At 44.2% G+C, this 16,686-nt stretch overlaps 1 protein-coding gene across 2 annotated transcripts; it reads left to right on the top strand.

Moving 5' to 3' along the window:
- Positions 1-5,306: 5,306 nt before the first annotated feature.
- Positions 5,307-14,861, top strand: CEBPG (CCAAT enhancer binding protein gamma). Of its 2 annotated transcripts, XM_070450994.1 has the most exons (3): positions 5,307-5,501; positions 8,070-8,199; positions 11,360-14,861. In XM_070450994.1, exon 3 carries the CDS (start codon positions 11,454-11,456, stop codon positions 11,901-11,903), a length of 450 nt encoding a protein of 149 aa, XP_070307095.1. In that variant the 5' UTR covers positions 5,307-5,501; positions 8,070-8,199; positions 11,360-11,453; the 3' UTR covers positions 11,904-14,861. The 2 variants fall into 2 exon arrangements, with proteins under 2 accessions (XP_070307095.1, XP_020754927.1); XM_020899268.2 differs by lacking the exon at positions 8,070-8,199.
- The last annotated feature ends 1,825 nt before the right edge of the window (positions 14,862-16,686 follow it).

The raw sequence follows: 16,686 nt of genomic DNA, 5'->3' as shown, positions 1-16,686 counted from the left end.
CTCTCCTGTATCCATACAAGAATCACGTAGCACACAGTGAGCCGGTGTCTGACTTCACACCAAGAAAAGAGGCCTTGGCATAAAATCGACCTTGTTGGCATTTTGATCTTGGATTTGCCAGCCTCCAGGGCTGTGAGAGAAAAACCTCTGTTGTTTAAGCCACGCAGTCTATGATGCTTTGTTATGGCAGCCTGAGCGAAGACACATACCTCATTGTTTTGCTTTTTGAGTACTTCCTCTCTTTCTGGAGCAAGATGCTCCAGGCTCATCTTGTGTATTTCCTGCCTCAGTCCTAGAATCAGCCATTTTTCCAAGGAGCCCCATTGCTGTTACTGGAGAATGTTATTAGACACCAGGAACCAGGTCTTAGGTAGCAAATTCTTTTCGGATAGACAGATTATTTTGTGCCTACCATGTTTCATGCTAGCTCTATGCTAGCTTCTTTTCACGGCAGTTTACTTGACCCTCATAACAACTGTATGAGGAATTTACTGTTAACCCCCTCTGCAGAGGGGGAACAGAGGTTTAGCTAGGTAAATGCTAGCCAGCATCACCTCGTTCTGTTTCTTGAACCCATCATACCACTATGATGGAGACTGGTGTCACATATCCCACAAATCCCAAACGACCCTCTGTTTATTTGCAGTTTTGTGCTTCATAAGCTCTAGAGTAACTTGCATTACAATCAACATGTAACAGGTAATCAGTGCTTTTTCAGAGGGGTGAAGATATAAGCTGCTCCTGGATCCACAAGTAGGTACAAGTTACCTCTCCTGATACGATGTACAGATGTCACACCCCTCTTACGAACACAGTTCTCATGTACAGTCTGAGAGAGTCTGTACCTATTTTCATGTGCTTACATAGTACACACCACAGCACACACCAATCCTTGTGTGCACAGATAATATGGACTATGCTAAAATGCATGGATGACACGTCTTTTCAAAAAATTTATTTATTTTTTCATCGAAGGATAATTGCTTTACAGAATTTTGCTGATTTCTGCCAAACAGCAACATGAATCAGGCCTAAGTATGCATATGTCCCCTCCCTCCCATCTCCCTCTCCACCCCCACCCCTCTAGGTTGTTACAGAGCCCATGTTTGATTTCCCTGAGTCCTACAGCAAATTCTCATTGGCTGTCTATTTTACATATGGCAATGTAAATTTCCATGTTAGTCTCTCCACACATTTCAATCTCTCCCTCCCCCTCCCCTGCCTGCTCCGTGTCCATAAGTCTGTTTTCTACGTCTGTTTATCCATTGCTGCCCTGTAAATAGATTCATCAGTTCCATCTTTCTAGATTCCACATATATGTATTAGCATATGATATTTTTCTTTCTCTTTCTGACTTACTTCATTCTGTATAATAGGTTCTAGGTATGGATGACATCTTAACTGACAGAATAATGAAACCTGACATGTGGGAAAGTGCTTTATAACAGACATTGACACTACTCTAGTTTAAACTATGTCAGATTTTTCTCTTTCACACAGAGGACCAACTTATGAAATTTGGGGATGTCCTAAGACAACTATTGAGCATCTTAGCTGTTATTCCAAATAGTGCTTCCGAAGGTAAAACTGGAGGTTTAAATCTTGTCCTCAAGGATGGGGATCATACGATACAGGAAAGAACAAATCAGACAACCAGAGTGATTAGTAATTTGAAGTGGACATTGGTGTATTTGTCTGCTCAGTGCCCCCTTTCCCTCTGGGAGCTGCCTCTGCCTTGCCATCCATAGCTGCCACGTTAGTACAAGGTGACCTGCTCCAGGCCATTTGATTATTCCAGGGAAGAGCACTTGACCCAGCTGGATCAGCCCCCAAGTCCTAGTCTAGGACTTTCATAACAGGAACTGGTAAGGTGAGTGGGCCTTTCTTTAGTGACCAAAGCCGTGAACAGTGAGGCTGTCAGTGGCTGTGTGAAGAAGGAATAACGTGTGCAATGCCCTAAAATCTTTGACCAAATCCTTCTTTGTGCTAAGCATACTCAGGGTTGGTTTTCAGTTATTTCCTATCAAAAGAGCCCCAACCAATGCGGAATAATTGCCAACTGCTGTCATGTAATTGCTAATATAGCACAAAAACCATCTATTGAGACTCAAACCTGTGACAGACAATATCTCAATCCCCAGAATATTATAGCTGTGGTCCAGATCTGTCAAAGGTGGTTAATTTGGTATATTAATTCTTCAGAAACTTTACAGATACACATTTATCATACTTAAATATTATTCTAATTACTTAAGATACATTTATGATAAATACTTGTTTCCATGGCAAACTTCTATTGATTTGGCTTTCAAATACTAAGAAATTTCAAATTACTAAACTTTTTTTCCACTCTGAGGAAAGAAATGAAATTATAAAAATGTGGTAACTAAGGGAATTATCCTTTAAAAAATGCCTTTTGAGATACCCTATCGAGTCAACATCACCTTCAATATTGTGAATATTTCAGTGCCTGAATCATCAAAGTAATATTAAGCACAGGGTGACCTTGTTTTGAAGTGTATTGTAGTTTACTATAATTCTGTGGATATAATTGGTTTATAATTCAGTTATGAGCATCATGGTAATAATAGCTGATACTTCTGAACTCCTACCATGTATCAGGGGTTTCCCTGGTGACTCAGTGGTAAAGAATCCACCTGCTAATGTAGGAGATGCAGGTTCAATCTCTGGGTTGGGAAGATCCCCTGGAGAAGGAAATGGCACCCCCTCCAGTATTCTTGCCTGGGAAATCCCACGGACAGAGGAACTTGGTGGGCTAAAGTCTATGTGGCTGCAAAAGAGTCAGATACGACTTAGCAACTAAACAACACTAACAACAATGTTATATCAGCCAGGCTGTTCTAGGGCCCTTTTATCAACTCTAATCCTCACAGCAATTCTATTGGGTAGACATCGTTGGTCTCCCCATTTGCAGATGAGAGGTTAAGTAATTGGCCTGAGGTCACACAACCAGTAAGAGGTGCAACTGTGAACAGAACAGCCTGACACTAGAGTCCACACCTGTTAGGTAACTAAGTAGTTAATCGCAGTAGCTCTCAGGTAATTAGCCTATTCAATTATAGGAGGTCTTACTTCGCAGTCCTTTGGAGGGGATTTTAAGGTAGTACTTGTTTATAAATTCTCTGGATTTGTAGACTGTGTATTGAGTATCAGTGAGGCAGAGATCTATGCAGGAAATTTTTCTTTGGTTGTAGTGGCTTGGGTCCCTGTGACATGCAAGAAACAGCATGGTGGATCTTCTCAAGCTAAAGATAGCTCCACCAGGCTCTCCTCATTTCCTTACGATGAGAGCAAGTCTTTCAGAAGATTCCCATCTCTCTTAGGTAAGAATCAGAACCCTTCCCAGGCCACAGGGTCCTGTCCATCTCATCAGTCTCCTCTGGGGCACTGTGCTTCAGTCACTCTGGCTTTAAATTTCTCCCATCTCAAGACCTTTGGGACTTCCTCAGTGGCTCAGAGGGTAAAGAGTCTGCCTGCAATACGAGAGACCAGGGTTTGATCCTTGGGTCGGGAAGTTCCCCTGGAGAAGGACATGGCAACCCTCTCCAGTATTCTAGGCTGAAGAATCACATGGACAAAGGAGTCTGGCGGGCTACAGTCCACGGGGTCTCAAAGAGTCAGACACGACTGAGCAAATTCACAAAACCTTTAGATAAGCGAGATCCTCTGACTTGAAGACACATTCCCTTTATCTGTACCACTTAGGCAAATCCTACTCATCATACAGGGTTTCCCTAACCCATAGACCAGGTTTGATTCCCTTCTTATAATCTCTGCAGCATCCTGTACTTCCTTCTTAAAATAACAGTGAAAAGTGATTAGAAAATTGTGTGATTACTGAATGTTTCTGAGTGTAAGCTCCGTGTGGACAGGGACTGTTTATTGCTGATTCCCGACAGCTTAGCACATAGTTGGCACCAAATAAATACGTGTAAACTGAGTAGAAGAAAGAATTACCAGCTACCAAATGAAGAGGAAATAAATAGTCTCCTTGACATTGACTAGACCTGCTGAATGTGGAAGAAGGCCTGCCCAGGCGGACACGGAGAATGCTGGAGCAGCTTGGCAGAGAGGTTAGCAAACCTGAGGATACATGAACCTACCTATACTTTATTTTTTATACAGTTTTCTAAGTGATTAGGAAAGAGTGGGTGTAAAGTTATGGTTTTGTGAGCAACAAAATCGAATCCACTTTTAACAGTGCTAAAATCTTGATCAAAGAAATTTCAACTCAGAACACTAAGGGCCAAAGTGAAAGAACGTAGTGCTTTTGATAATTCTGTCATTCTACCAAGTGTGCTTCTGTGGTTATCAGTGCTCGTTTGCACTTGCCTCTCTTTTGATTTTTATAATCTTTATTTTTTTGCAAATATTTTATCATCTCTTCACTGATTCCTCGAAACAGTCTGATGTGGAGAGTTGGTGCCATGGCCCGGGTGATGAAGAAACGTTTCCTCTTTCAAAGACTCCAGTTTTTGGACGATAAGAAATGCTAAAGAGGAAGCAATCAAACCTATCTGCCTCCACCCTGCGCGCTGCTTCCCGGTCGTGATACGCTTTCAGATTCTCCTGTGAATTGTCTTCGATAAATAAGGATGGACTGCCATCCATTTTTTTGAGATCACGTCTCTGTTCACCTGGTGGACAGTACAACACAAGGGAATGGATCGTGGAAACGCATTCCCCCATAACCACAGTCTGCACCAATGTGACATCAACACTAATCCTACGTTCGGAAATTTTGCTCCCTTAGTCTTTCAACAAGTTTGCAGTTGCCTTCACTGCCCTGAGGTCCAGGTCTTCTCTCCAGGTTCCCTCCGAGTGGTGCGGGCCGTCAGCGGTGAGGCGTCCGTCGGGCACCCACCGTCCCAGGAGGCGAGCCTGGTGGGCCGTTCCGGGAAACTGTTCCCGGGAGCGACGCCGAGGCGGGGCTCCCCGAGGACGTGGTGAAACCAAAACAGAAATCGGTGATTCAAAACATCATCTCAGGAAATTGTGCTTTCCAGAGACAGGTGCTCCCTTCTCGAGGCTACGGTCCTCCAACTTCCACCGAACCTTCCCCGCAGCCGGCAGCCCACCCCTCCGAGGGCCGCCCCGCGAGCTCGCCCGGGGAACCCCGGGCAGCCTCTCCCGCCCGCCCCGCGGAGCCGTGGGATACGCCTTCGCCACGTGCCCGCCTCCCGCGCCTAGACCTCCCGCAATTGGCTGGTGGCCCTGCCCGTCGCGGGGGGGAAGGCGTGCCCCCCGCAAGGCGGCGCTCCCATTGGTCATGACGGCAGCGGCCGCGCGCGCGGACCCGGCGAGGAGGGGAAGCCGGTGGTGGTGGCGGCTGCGGCGGCGGAACGGGCGGAGGCAGCCGGTTTCGTAACCGTCGCTCCTGGCTGACTCGCGGGCTACGAGGCCTGGGTCGGGTCGGGCCGCGCCGTGCGGGGCCGCTTGGAGTGGAGGCCGCCTGGGAGCAGGCGGGCTGTAGGCGCCAGGTAAGGAGGCCGCGGGCGGGCTGAAGGAGGAGGAGGAGGCCGCGGAGCCGCCGGCCGCTCGCGTGGGCGCGGCCCCAGCGCGAGGAGACCCGGCCCGGCCCTGGGCGGCCGGCTTGCTGGGAAGGCCCCGCGCGGCCCGCGGCGCGGGCGGCGGCCCCGCGCGGCGTCTGATGCAACCTGCCGGCAACACTCGGCGGGGCCGCTGAGCTCATCCCTGGCCCCGGCCCAGTGCCGCGGCGCCACCCGCCGACCCCCGCGCTCCCCCGGCGCCCCCGCTGCCGGCCCCGGACGGGATGCGAGCCCGGCTGTGCCCCCCTCCAGAACCCGGCCCTCTGTTTCTGCCACGCGCAGTGTGACTAGCCAGTAGCAGGCTCGTATTGGCCCCTGGGGATAAAGGGTGTTCCCAGAATAGCAGAAGGTGGATCGCGTCCTGTTGAGTGCCACCTGGGATTATTTCCCAGGTGCTAACTGCTCGGTGTCGGGCAATCGGGAATCCTGTTCAGAAGTTAGTAGAAAAGTAGGCAGGGAAAGCAATTGAGTTTAAAATATATGACTTTACACAAATAATATTGTGACTCCTTATGGAGTACTTTGAGTATATATCCTGCGTTGACTGTTGTGCACAGGTTGGATGAACGTGCAGCCACCACGAGTTGAATAGGAAAGAGGAGGGCAAAAAATGAAGCGCTTCATTAGCGTGTTTGGAGGGAACACAGTAAGGAAAACTGCCAGCGGAGGTGTCTAGGTGGAGAGGATGGAAATGCATGTTTGAGGGGAAGGATAATCTGTTCTTCGAAGTAAGCTTCTGGGTTTTTATTCTTCAAAAGGTTTAATTGCTTGGCTTTCCTCTGATCTGAGGTTTGTGCTGTCATCTGGCATCTTACATAAAATGTGTCCATTTCAGAAGGGTGTTTAACATTGGTGGGTTACCCAAAAGTTGGTAGTTCTCTCTCCCAGGATACACTGTCAATTGAATTCTTGTTTGAAGAGATTACCCTTTAATTCAGGTAAGATATGGGATGCTCAGAGACACATTTGAAATAAAATACTATGGAGGCTTGGCTTTACTAAGAAATTTAGCCTTTAAAAGCCCTTGATAACTAAAAGTTAAAATTTGGTCAGCTGTTACTACTTGAGTAGTATTTGAGAAAAGCTGTTCTTAAAGTTGGTTCACTGTTTTGGAAAAACTCAGTGTTAATAAGGTTAAATAATTACAGGATGCTAGTGAGCTGAAGAACTTTTCAGTTTCTTGAGTCCTACTCCTGGTGGGTACACTTGGCAGATTCAGCCATTTTAATACCTGCCTGAAAAACATAGGTGGAACTGAAACTTCGTTTTGTTTTTTTTTGTTTTGTTTTTTTTTTTTTACCCCCAGAATATCCTCTTAAGTTCTCAAGATCATGTCATAACTCTCAGCAGAGTTGTCTGATCTTGGACAGGTAGTTTCATCCCTAGGGATTTAAACAGCACCTGGTGAGTCCTGGGTAAAGATGAATAGGGCAGAATTCATGTGGCTGAATTTGGTGTTATGGCCTTAGATTGCCCCACCTGATCATAGAAATGGTAAACACAGGTAGTCACAATTCCATGTTTATTGTGTGTTCTTAGGCCGGGGGTAGCGGATGCTTCTGTGGGTTCTTAGGCTGATAGGTACATTGATCCTTTTTGGTTTTCCAGACCAATCAGTAAAAAGAAAAAAGAGCATGACTCTAAAAGATGTATATTTATAAACAGTGTGGTGTGTTATTAATCATTCATGTGTGTTGTAAATGACACCAAAACTAGAGTAAAAAGATGACATTAAAAAAAGAAGAGATATTTTCTTCTCATACTCCAGTGGACCACTTATCTACTCCCCGAAGTAGTATACTCATTTGTGGACCCCTGTTTTGGGTCATGAAGCCAGCGTGGCAAATACGTAGAAATCCTGCTTATTTGGGTGTGTGTTAAGTTTGACAGCTTACCTTCACTTCATTTGTAGTACTGAGTTGCCAGACCCTGGCAACGTATGCCTAAGAACTTGAGGTTGTGGAAAAACGTAACTGGACAAAGTGGAAAATAAAGGTTCTCAACGGAATGAAGCGAAGACTAGACATGAATGACCTTCACTGTATAGGCTGGGGACTAGAGTAGCAAATGTTTTTATTTTACTGTATACCTTTAAGATAGACCAGGATCTTTGGATCGTAAGACTGTGTATACCTTAGTAACACTCAATTTAATTATGGTTGTTTTAAGAGATTTTAATGCTAGAGAATCTTATTTTTATATAAGACACTTACATGTTTTCTCTTAGCCTTTTGAGACTGTATTTAACAAATGTTTCTTGAGCACCACCACTGGATGCTGGGCGAATGATGATAAAGGCGGAGGCCTGCCTCTAGCTTATTCTACAGGGAGCCACAAACTGTGGAGCTGGCATTGACAGAGAAACTAGGGGAACAAATTGGACAGAAGCACAAAGAACAAAGGGCAGACCATTTAGGGGTGTGATGTTGGCTTCCAGTATTGTTGGGGGGTGATGAGAAAGGGAGCTGGGCCTGAAGAGATTTGATCTGTATGTTGAAGCCACAGAAGAATCTTCAGTGAGAGGCTGCGACACACTCAGGTTTGAGTGTTAGATTGCTCTGCGGACGGTGGTTGGAGGGAACGCTGCTGGAGCAGGGCAGGCTGTGCCCTTGAGAGATGTCAGCCCAAGGTAACTGTGGCATGGAATGGAGCGAGATGGTGGAGTGAGGTGTTTTGGGGGAGACGGCTGGGTAGAATACCAGTAATACCAATGGTTTGAACAGATTTGGAACAAGGGACAAATACCTGAATATTTTGGAGTGTAGATCTTCATTGGGGAAATTGGAGTTAAACATTTATTTGGGAAGAAGGAGAGGAGGGATATCTCATTGTATATATAGGAAAAAAAAAATGACAAGAGGGCCAGGAAAAGGCTTGAGACATTTATTGTCCCAAGTGAAACTTGAGAAAATTTTGATTTTGCTTTACTCATTCTAACATTTTGACTTTTCCTGATAATGAGTGTGTCCCGGATTTGAATGAACGTCACTTGATTTAAGAAATTTGAATTTAAAAAATGGTACCCAGTCAGCCCATCTTTCTGAAGATCTGCAGTTGGTTTGTGGCAGCGGCTGTCAAACTTCAGTCACTTGGGGGTCCTGTCGAGATGTAGATTGCTTAGCCCTGTTCCGAGAGCTGCTGATGCCTCCGTCTGGGGCAGCCTGAGAACTTGCATGTCAACCAAGGGGATGCTGATGCCACTGGCTCAGGGACTGTGCTTCTGAGAACTGCTGCTTTTCAGTTTTTCTCCTACTTCCTGCTGGAATGATTCACAGCAAGGAAACAAGGTGCCGCCCTGCTTCCTGTAGTCTGAACTTTGGAATAGCATTTGTCCACGTAGGAGCCAGACTTTCATTTAGGGTTGAACATCCAGATTTGAAATAAGCTTATTTTCCATTGTAGGTGCTTAGTAAATGTTTGTGAAAGAAACAAAAGCACAGACAACAGTGTAAACTGCAGAACTGTAAACTGTATGTAGCATTTAGAGGTAGCTGTTTTACTCAGTGTAAAAAATAAAATTGACAACCTGTTTGGAGTAAGTCTTAGCCCCACTTAGCTCTTTGACCCCCTTTCATGGCGGATGACTTCACCTTGAACATTACTTCTTGGCTTGTCTTTGGTTGGGGAACTTAATAGAAACAACTCCTTTTTTTTTTTTTAATCTCCCAGTTTTACTTTCTTACATTTTTTACCAGTTTGATGATTACTGTTTGTTTTACAAGCCAAGGACTCATTTTCAAAACCTTGCCTGCTGTGTTCAGCCTAGTACCTTGGCGAGATGAGTCAGACTGAGGTGAAAGCGCCCTTCCTTATTCCGGTGTCTTTGAGAACAAAAACGGGCATGAACCTCAACTAAGTTTGGAGCCGGTAATAAGTGTTTTTGGTGACTGATGTTCATGGTATATTGTGAGCGTCAGAGGGCATTTTACATCCCTCCTTTGCAGAGAGGGAGATGGAGGCCCAGAGAGGGAACGGACATGTCCAGAGTGGAACGGGGGATGTCCAAGCCAGGATGAGAATCGACTTGGTTCCTGATCTCTACTTTGGATTATTGTTACCTCTGAGTTTATTAGGGATTAGCTTTAAAGACTAAAAACCCAACTGGTATATAGAAGATAAAAAATAGATGAACATAATCATTGATTGTTGAGACAATCCCAGGACAGGTGTTAAACAAGTTCTTAAAAGTTGAATAAACACTTCACTTTAGACCAGTAGATAAGCAATAGTATAGATGGCCAGTAACACTATTAATGCTAAGTGTGGTGCAAATTATACTCAACTGCCACTTTTCAACTGGAAGAAAAAATAGGCAGCATGATAAATTATCAAGGGAAATTGTGAAATATTCATTACTGAAGATAAACTTGGAGTAGATATCCATCATGGTTTGGAAGGAAGCTTTTGGTGTTTCCTTAGTACCGAAATGAGAACAGATGACCCTCTAACTCAGGACTGCCTGTGTGGCCTGAAAAACACTGGAAAGCAATGATATATGGCCTTTTGAAAAACAGGCCAATACAGAAATGACTCGCTAAAGGTTTGGGTGAGGCTTTTCTTAAGAATTGTGAGCAGTACTCATTCGAAGCTGTTCACAATTGTGGCTTCAGGTTTTTTCCACTGATGCAGTTTTGTGAAAAAATGGGGTAGTTCTATGGTTCCTAGCACTGCTTTCTCAGTTTCCAGCAGTGCTGTGACTTCTTGGTGGGCATAATTCACTCAGCTTAGACAATTTGTCTTGAAGTGGCCTCGTGATGATAGGCTAGATCTGCTTTTGACACATCTTGAGGCAGTTTTAGGACCAGCTTGGATTCAGAGTAATCCGAATATGACTGGTTTCTGAAACTGTGACTTTGTTTCTCCCGGCAGCACTGCAGATTTGCCATGCCGTCTGTTGTTTGAGCAGCGTCAGGCGGGTGCAGGCCGCCGCTGCCCTGGCTCTTGGTTCAGCCTGACTTCCAGCTCGCACCTCCTTGGATGCATCATCAGGGCCTTTGTTTCTCTCCTTGTGGTATCAGGGTGACAGTGTTTAGATGTGTTTAGTAGTTATGTCAAGAATTAGGAAAACACTAGAAGCTTGCTGTGAGATGGGGAAGCAAACTGGGTGTCTCAGAGCTCCGCAATGAGCCAAGAAACTAACTTAGGAAGTCTCTGTAAACTACCATCATTTGAGGTCATTAGGAAAATAAAAACAAGCCAAAAAACACATTTTCAAAATATCCCATAGAGATACGCTTTGGGAGAACAGTTAAGTCCTTGATGGCTCAGTCTGCACATTAGAGTAAGGACCACGCAGAGATGCTAGTGCAGTGTTCCTGAGGAGACTGGACTGGGTGCTCTGCGCTGGCCTTCTAATTTGATTTGAACCAGCAGTTGAACATTGTCCCTCTTTTATTGCACTGTCTCTCCTGTTGTAATTGAGCTCATATTTTCTGTGTTTAAACCAAACACCTCACATTTCTCTCTTGTAGATTGCCAAGTGCTGTCATTCATATGTGCTACCTAATTAGTGATACTGTTTTGTTTTTTCCTCACATTTTTGATAACACTCACAGATGGGCAGTCCCCTCAGGGATTCAGGTGGGTTAGATTTGGCTGTATGGTGCGTATGTATTAACTTATTCTCTGAACTACATGACTTAGACTGCTGAAACATGGGAACAGTTGGCAGTTGTTATAGACGCTTCTCAGCATGGTCAGTTAACATTGGCCTGCTGTGAAGTACATGCGAATTAGATCTCATTTGATCTTGTCATCTCCAATATTGTAATGCAGTTTTTCTTGAATAGGTACATGTGAAGACTTCTTGGCAGCTCAGTGTGGAAACCATTGATCACCTGTCTTCCTTCTGCTTGCTCTGTGTTGACAAGGGAGCGTGCCCAAATGAGCAAGGTATCGCAGCAGAACGGCGCCGCGGGCGTGAACGGAATAAGCGTCATCCACACTCAGGCTCACGCCAGCGGCTTACAGCAGGTTCCCCAACTGGCGCCCGCCGGCCCCGGGGGCGGAGGCAAAGCCGTGCCTCCCAGCAAGCAGAGCAAAAAGAGCTCGCCCATGGATCGCAGCAGTGACGAGTACCGTCAGCGCCGGGAGAGGAACAACATGGCTGTGAAAAAGAGCCGGTTGAAAAGCAAGCAGAAAGCGCAGGATACACTGCAGAGAGTCAATCAGCTCAAGGAAGAGAATGAACGGTTGGAAGCAAAAATTAAATTGCTGACTAAGGAACTAAGTGTACTGAAAGATTTGTTCCTTGAGCACGCACACAACCTCGCAGATAATGTGCAGCCCAGTAGCACTGAAAATTCGACGAGTCCTGCTAAGACCGGGCAGTAAAGTCCACCCCTTCCAGACGTCACACCTCGTGGCTTGAACATGCGAGGTGTGCCTGCCTACGCCTCTCGCATCGGAGTGGACCGCCCTTACCCAGAGACCCACTGAAGGTTGCTTTCTGGGGTCAGCCCCGAAGAGCTGATTAGTTAAAAACGTTAGCCGTGTGACTTGCATATCTGGTTTTAAATGATAAGCGTTTTTGTGGGGATAAAAAACACTTTTAAAGGTATATGGTTAAAAAAAAACAAAACCTGCCCTGGAACCTTGATGTTCTTAATAAATGCTGACTTCCCCCCAAAAATGTTTCTTTTTTAGGCTGACAGAAGGAATGGGGAACTGGCAAGTCGTGCGGAAGAGTCTTGGTTTTAATGGATGTGGTTAATTGGATGAAAGAAAGCTGAATGCCATCTCTGTTCATCTATTTGTGACTCGTTTCTAAATTATGTATTAAAAATGCTTAGGGCTATAGAAACCAATCACTTTATAATTTGGAGTGATTTTATGTATAGCATAAACCCTGTTTCAGCATAATTAGTACTGTTTTACCCAACAAGTACTAGTTTTTTGAGTAGTGATGACAAGTTACGTAAAGAAATCCCATTGCATTTTAAAGGCAATATCCGGCCAATTGGCTTAAAAATAGAAATAGCATTTAGGAAGCAAATAGGTTTTTTAAAAGTAAAAGCAAAGCATATTAGAATTACACTCTTGGGATACCTTTGGGTTATTGGATTGGCACTATTTTGTTAAAAAAACAATGGTTTAGAGAAACTTTGTATCAGTTCTAGTTTCTGCAGATGCTAATAAGCATTTTTTTCTTTCACACCATTTGCACAGCCTGGTTAGTAAATCAAAGCATCTTAACAGTTTATGTCCACCCAAATTGCTGATTAGGATTTTCAATATTAATTTCAGCAGGTAGTTTCTCCTGTGTTCAGATACACTGCAGTGGGGCCGAGGATTTTGAAAGCAAAAATTTCTTGGGAAGGATCACTTGTATTTGACCTTAACCAACTGGTTATTAGAAAAATACACTGTCAACTCCATGCCATTTCCCAAAATAATAGCCTAAGAAAACTTGAAAGTATAAGGTTTAACAGTTAATTTATTTCACTTAAACACATTTATATTCTTTTTATGACATTTCTTAGTAGGCTATATTCTTCCAGACTTTTGTACCACTTTTTATTCATTTGTATGCATTTATGTCCCATAAATTATTTTAGCAAGAAAATACTGATAAAACTCAGGATATTGATATTTTTGTTGAGACTAAAAAGTGGTAGTCACTAGAATGGGAATCTCTAGGATCTGGATTATATCAGTGTTGGTAGTTTTGATTGCCCTTGTTTCTTTCTTTAATGCAGTTCTAGCTCAAATTTGTTGGAAGTCTGTTTTTTTCTTCTTTCAGTTTTTGTTTTTGGATGACCCAGGCTGGTGACAAGAGACTGAGTCACATCTGATTTTAAAAGTTACCAGCTATCTTATTTGAACATGGTCATTTTAGGCCACACTGTTGTTTCATACCAGAACCTGGGACATTGTAACCAGGAGGTAATTCAAGTTGCACCCTCAGGCTGATGGAGGAGTGGTGTCTGTGCCCTTCTGGTCAGCAGAAGACTATCACAGTGCCCTGCAGCTCAGCAAAGCCATCAACAAAGGCCAGGAGTCCCTTCTGCATGTGACATGAGCCCAGTATTGTCCCATGAGAGCCACTGTCCCAGGATGGAACTCCCGAGAGAGCCAGGAGACAGGATAGGGGTTGCTGTTAGGGTCCAACATTGGTCACCTTGGTTGGAGTACTGATCAAGGTTGAGAGAGGTTTTAAATAACTAGGAGATGCCCCAGAATCCTGCTGGATGTTCAGTAGCACCTCACTCGGGATGCAGTTAGGTCTCCTGAATCTTGAAGCATCCGTAAGAGGTGCTATTTACTAAACAGTATCTTTCAGAATTGGATGTTCACATGGAATTTATTGTTAACCCATTATATGAAGTGACCTAACTATCGGAAGAGAAGCTTTAGGGAAATCATCAGGAATGTACTCAGTTATTTCAAATAAGAAAATAAGATTGGAACTTTTGGAACAATTGATTCAAACTTTTCTTTTACCTATGCAAATAAGAACTAGTACAAGCAGTCGTGCAGTTTTACGCATAACGTAAAAAGATGTTAATCATGGTCTTGACTGTCTTACTGAAGTGTTTGGGAATGAAAGTTTTTCATTTGATAGGTTTATCAGTATAAAATGGAGGGAAACCAAGTGTGGGGAATGGGTAAGTGTAGAGCTTTGGGAATTGTAAATGACTTGTAACTTTTTTGTTTTGTAGGTTTTGTGTGACCCATTAGGATATGATCTGCCTTTGCTGGCAGGTCTAGTGGTTTAGGAATTAGGCTTCAGTATAAATTTCTAGCTGCATCTGAGTCATCCGGGGTGGGTGCTTTCTGACTGGTCTGCAGGTGGTGCCAGTGAACAGTGCTTCCTGCTGTCTGACCCCTTTTAGTTACTGGGATGTGAGCTCATACTTTGGACATTCTTACCAAGAAGTAGTAAGATTTTAATAAAACATGACCAGAATTTTGAAATTCAGGTCATGAGTGTGAAATTCTCAAATTTACATAAAGAAGTAGAAGGATGTACACTGTAATGTTTGAGGTTAAAAAGGAAGGAAATCATAGCAGCTTTTGATGTTTCTTAATCCCCATTAGAAGGTTTGAAGCTTTGTACCTGAACAACCCAGTTAAAGCACTAGGAGTGTTTTTGATGCCTTAGAAATAGAAATTTTTTGTTTGACAAAAGCTAGGAAGGAATAAAGTCCATTCTATAGCTATTAGATCTGCCTCTCAGGAAAAAGTACTTGGTCTTTTTGTTCCTGGCTTTCCTCAGTTTGTGAGATAACTCTATTTTTTTAAATATTTTATTTCTTTCAATGGATTTGAAATAAAAAACCTTTGGAATAATGACTGTATTTCATTGTGGGCTTCTTTGTTAGATGCCAAGAAAGTAATCCAAGTTTGTTCACCAGCTTGAGGAGGAGGCAGATAGATGCCTGCTGCCTTTATATGCTCAGCCCAACGCAGGGGTGAGGTGGGTGTGGGAGCAAGCAGAGGCACTTTTGTCCCAAGTGCTCAGTTGTGTCCAACTCTTTGCAACTCCACGGACTGTAGCCCGCCAGGCACTGTCCATGGGATTTTCCAGGCAAGAATACTAGAGTGGATTACCATTTCCTTCTGCAGGGGATCTTCCTGACCCAGGGATCAAACCCATGTCTCTTGGATCTCCTGCATTGGCAGGCGGAGTCTTTACTGTTGAGCAACCAAGTGTAGGCTTCCCTTAATGACAGGAACATAGTTGCCTCTGAATTTAGAGTGCCTCTTCTGTTACATTCTTTGTTACCTAGTCTAATGTAAAACTATATACCAGAATAGAGGAAGCAGAAACTCGCATCCTGCTTGGACACCTAGTGTCTCAGAATGCGGCCTCCACCTTCAGGGTAGGAAATGAGTTCTTGGGCTTTGAGGTCAATGGGACATCAAAGTCAGGCCTTTCCCCTCACAGTCCAGTATGTGCACTGTCTTCGTTTGAGTGTCTAAAAAGGGATTCATAAATACAAGTCTGAGAAAAGCTGATCTGAGTGTTTGAAGGGAAGACACCATCTAGATCCTTGTCTTCTATGATCCTTCAGTTATTTTCATGTCTTGGGAAATAGATTTCTACTTACTGCATCTTAATGAAAACTGTAGTACAGTAATGATTTCTGTGGGTAGTACGTCCCATTTCATTTTTATGAATTAGTTGTAAGTTAGCATCCAATAACTTGTCAGGCAATTCTATATCAAGATGGTTGTGAGGGTGCCAGCCCTATTTCAATAAAAGCACTTTAGACCTACTGCTCTGGCTGCCTGGGAGTGAAGAGCTCATGTGCCTTTTACACGTTCTCGGGGGAGAACAGCAACCCTGAATACCCTTTTATTGCAAAGTCCCCGCTCCTCCCAGCACTCCAGACCTGAAGGTTGTGCAGGGGTGTCCAGAGAACAGGGCTTGGAAGAGAATGGAGTTGTTAGGCTGTCACACATCACACTTGTTTGCAGCCCATTTACCCGAGTCTTGTGTCCTGGGAAGCAGCTATTGGACCAGATGCCTTTGTACATCGCCACCTTTCAGTCCTGCCAGCTGAGTCTCTGTACTTCCCCGGCCTCACCTCCCCTGTCCCACCTTCTGCAAGAGACATCACCCTCTCTGGCCTGGCTTTGGTCTCCCTGGAATCGTGCATGCTTTCCAGATCTTGGTGGTTCCCCAGTACACTCTGGGTGAGACCCAGCCTCCTTGGTATGTGGCTCTGTTTGCTCTTGCTGCCTTCACCCCCTACCCTAAACCCCCGCAACTCTCGCGCATCATTGCATCACTTTGCTTTGACAGCAGGGCTTTTCTCAGCACTCTACCCAAGGGCTGGCTGCCTTAGCACAGCTCTGGAATGGCTTCATCCCTATAGTTTTCATTTTCCACCCTTCCTGTCTCAGGCCCCTGGCTTTCTAGGCAAAGTCAATCTTGTTTTACTTTCCTTCTTGGCACTTTTCAGTGTTTGAGACTATTTGTGCATGTTTAAGGAGAAGTCAGACTCCAGGCTCTGAGAGCTGGGGTCTTGTTTTTATGCCAACATTGGCATATAGGAGATGCTCATTTCTTAAATGAATACCTAGACTTTTCCTGGATTTTGGAAAGGCTTTTTGGCACTGTGTGGCTTTCTGGAATGGTCTCTAATGAATTTCTGAAGCTGTACAAATT

Source organism: Odocoileus virginianus, chromosome 20 (genome assembly GCF_023699985.2).
Source record: "Odocoileus virginianus isolate 20LAN1187 ecotype Illinois chromosome 20, Ovbor_1.2, whole genome shotgun sequence".
NCBI lineage: Eukaryota > Metazoa > Chordata > Mammalia > Artiodactyla > Cervidae > Odocoileus > Odocoileus virginianus.
Note: the sequence above shows the minus strand (reverse complement) of the source record. Positions and strands in the feature narration are given on the sequence as shown.

Coding starts and splice junctions, on each gene's coding strand:
- CEBPG (XM_020899268.2), top strand. CDS start 11,454: ATGAGCAAGGTATCGCAGCAGAACGGCGCCGCGGGCGTGAACGGAATA.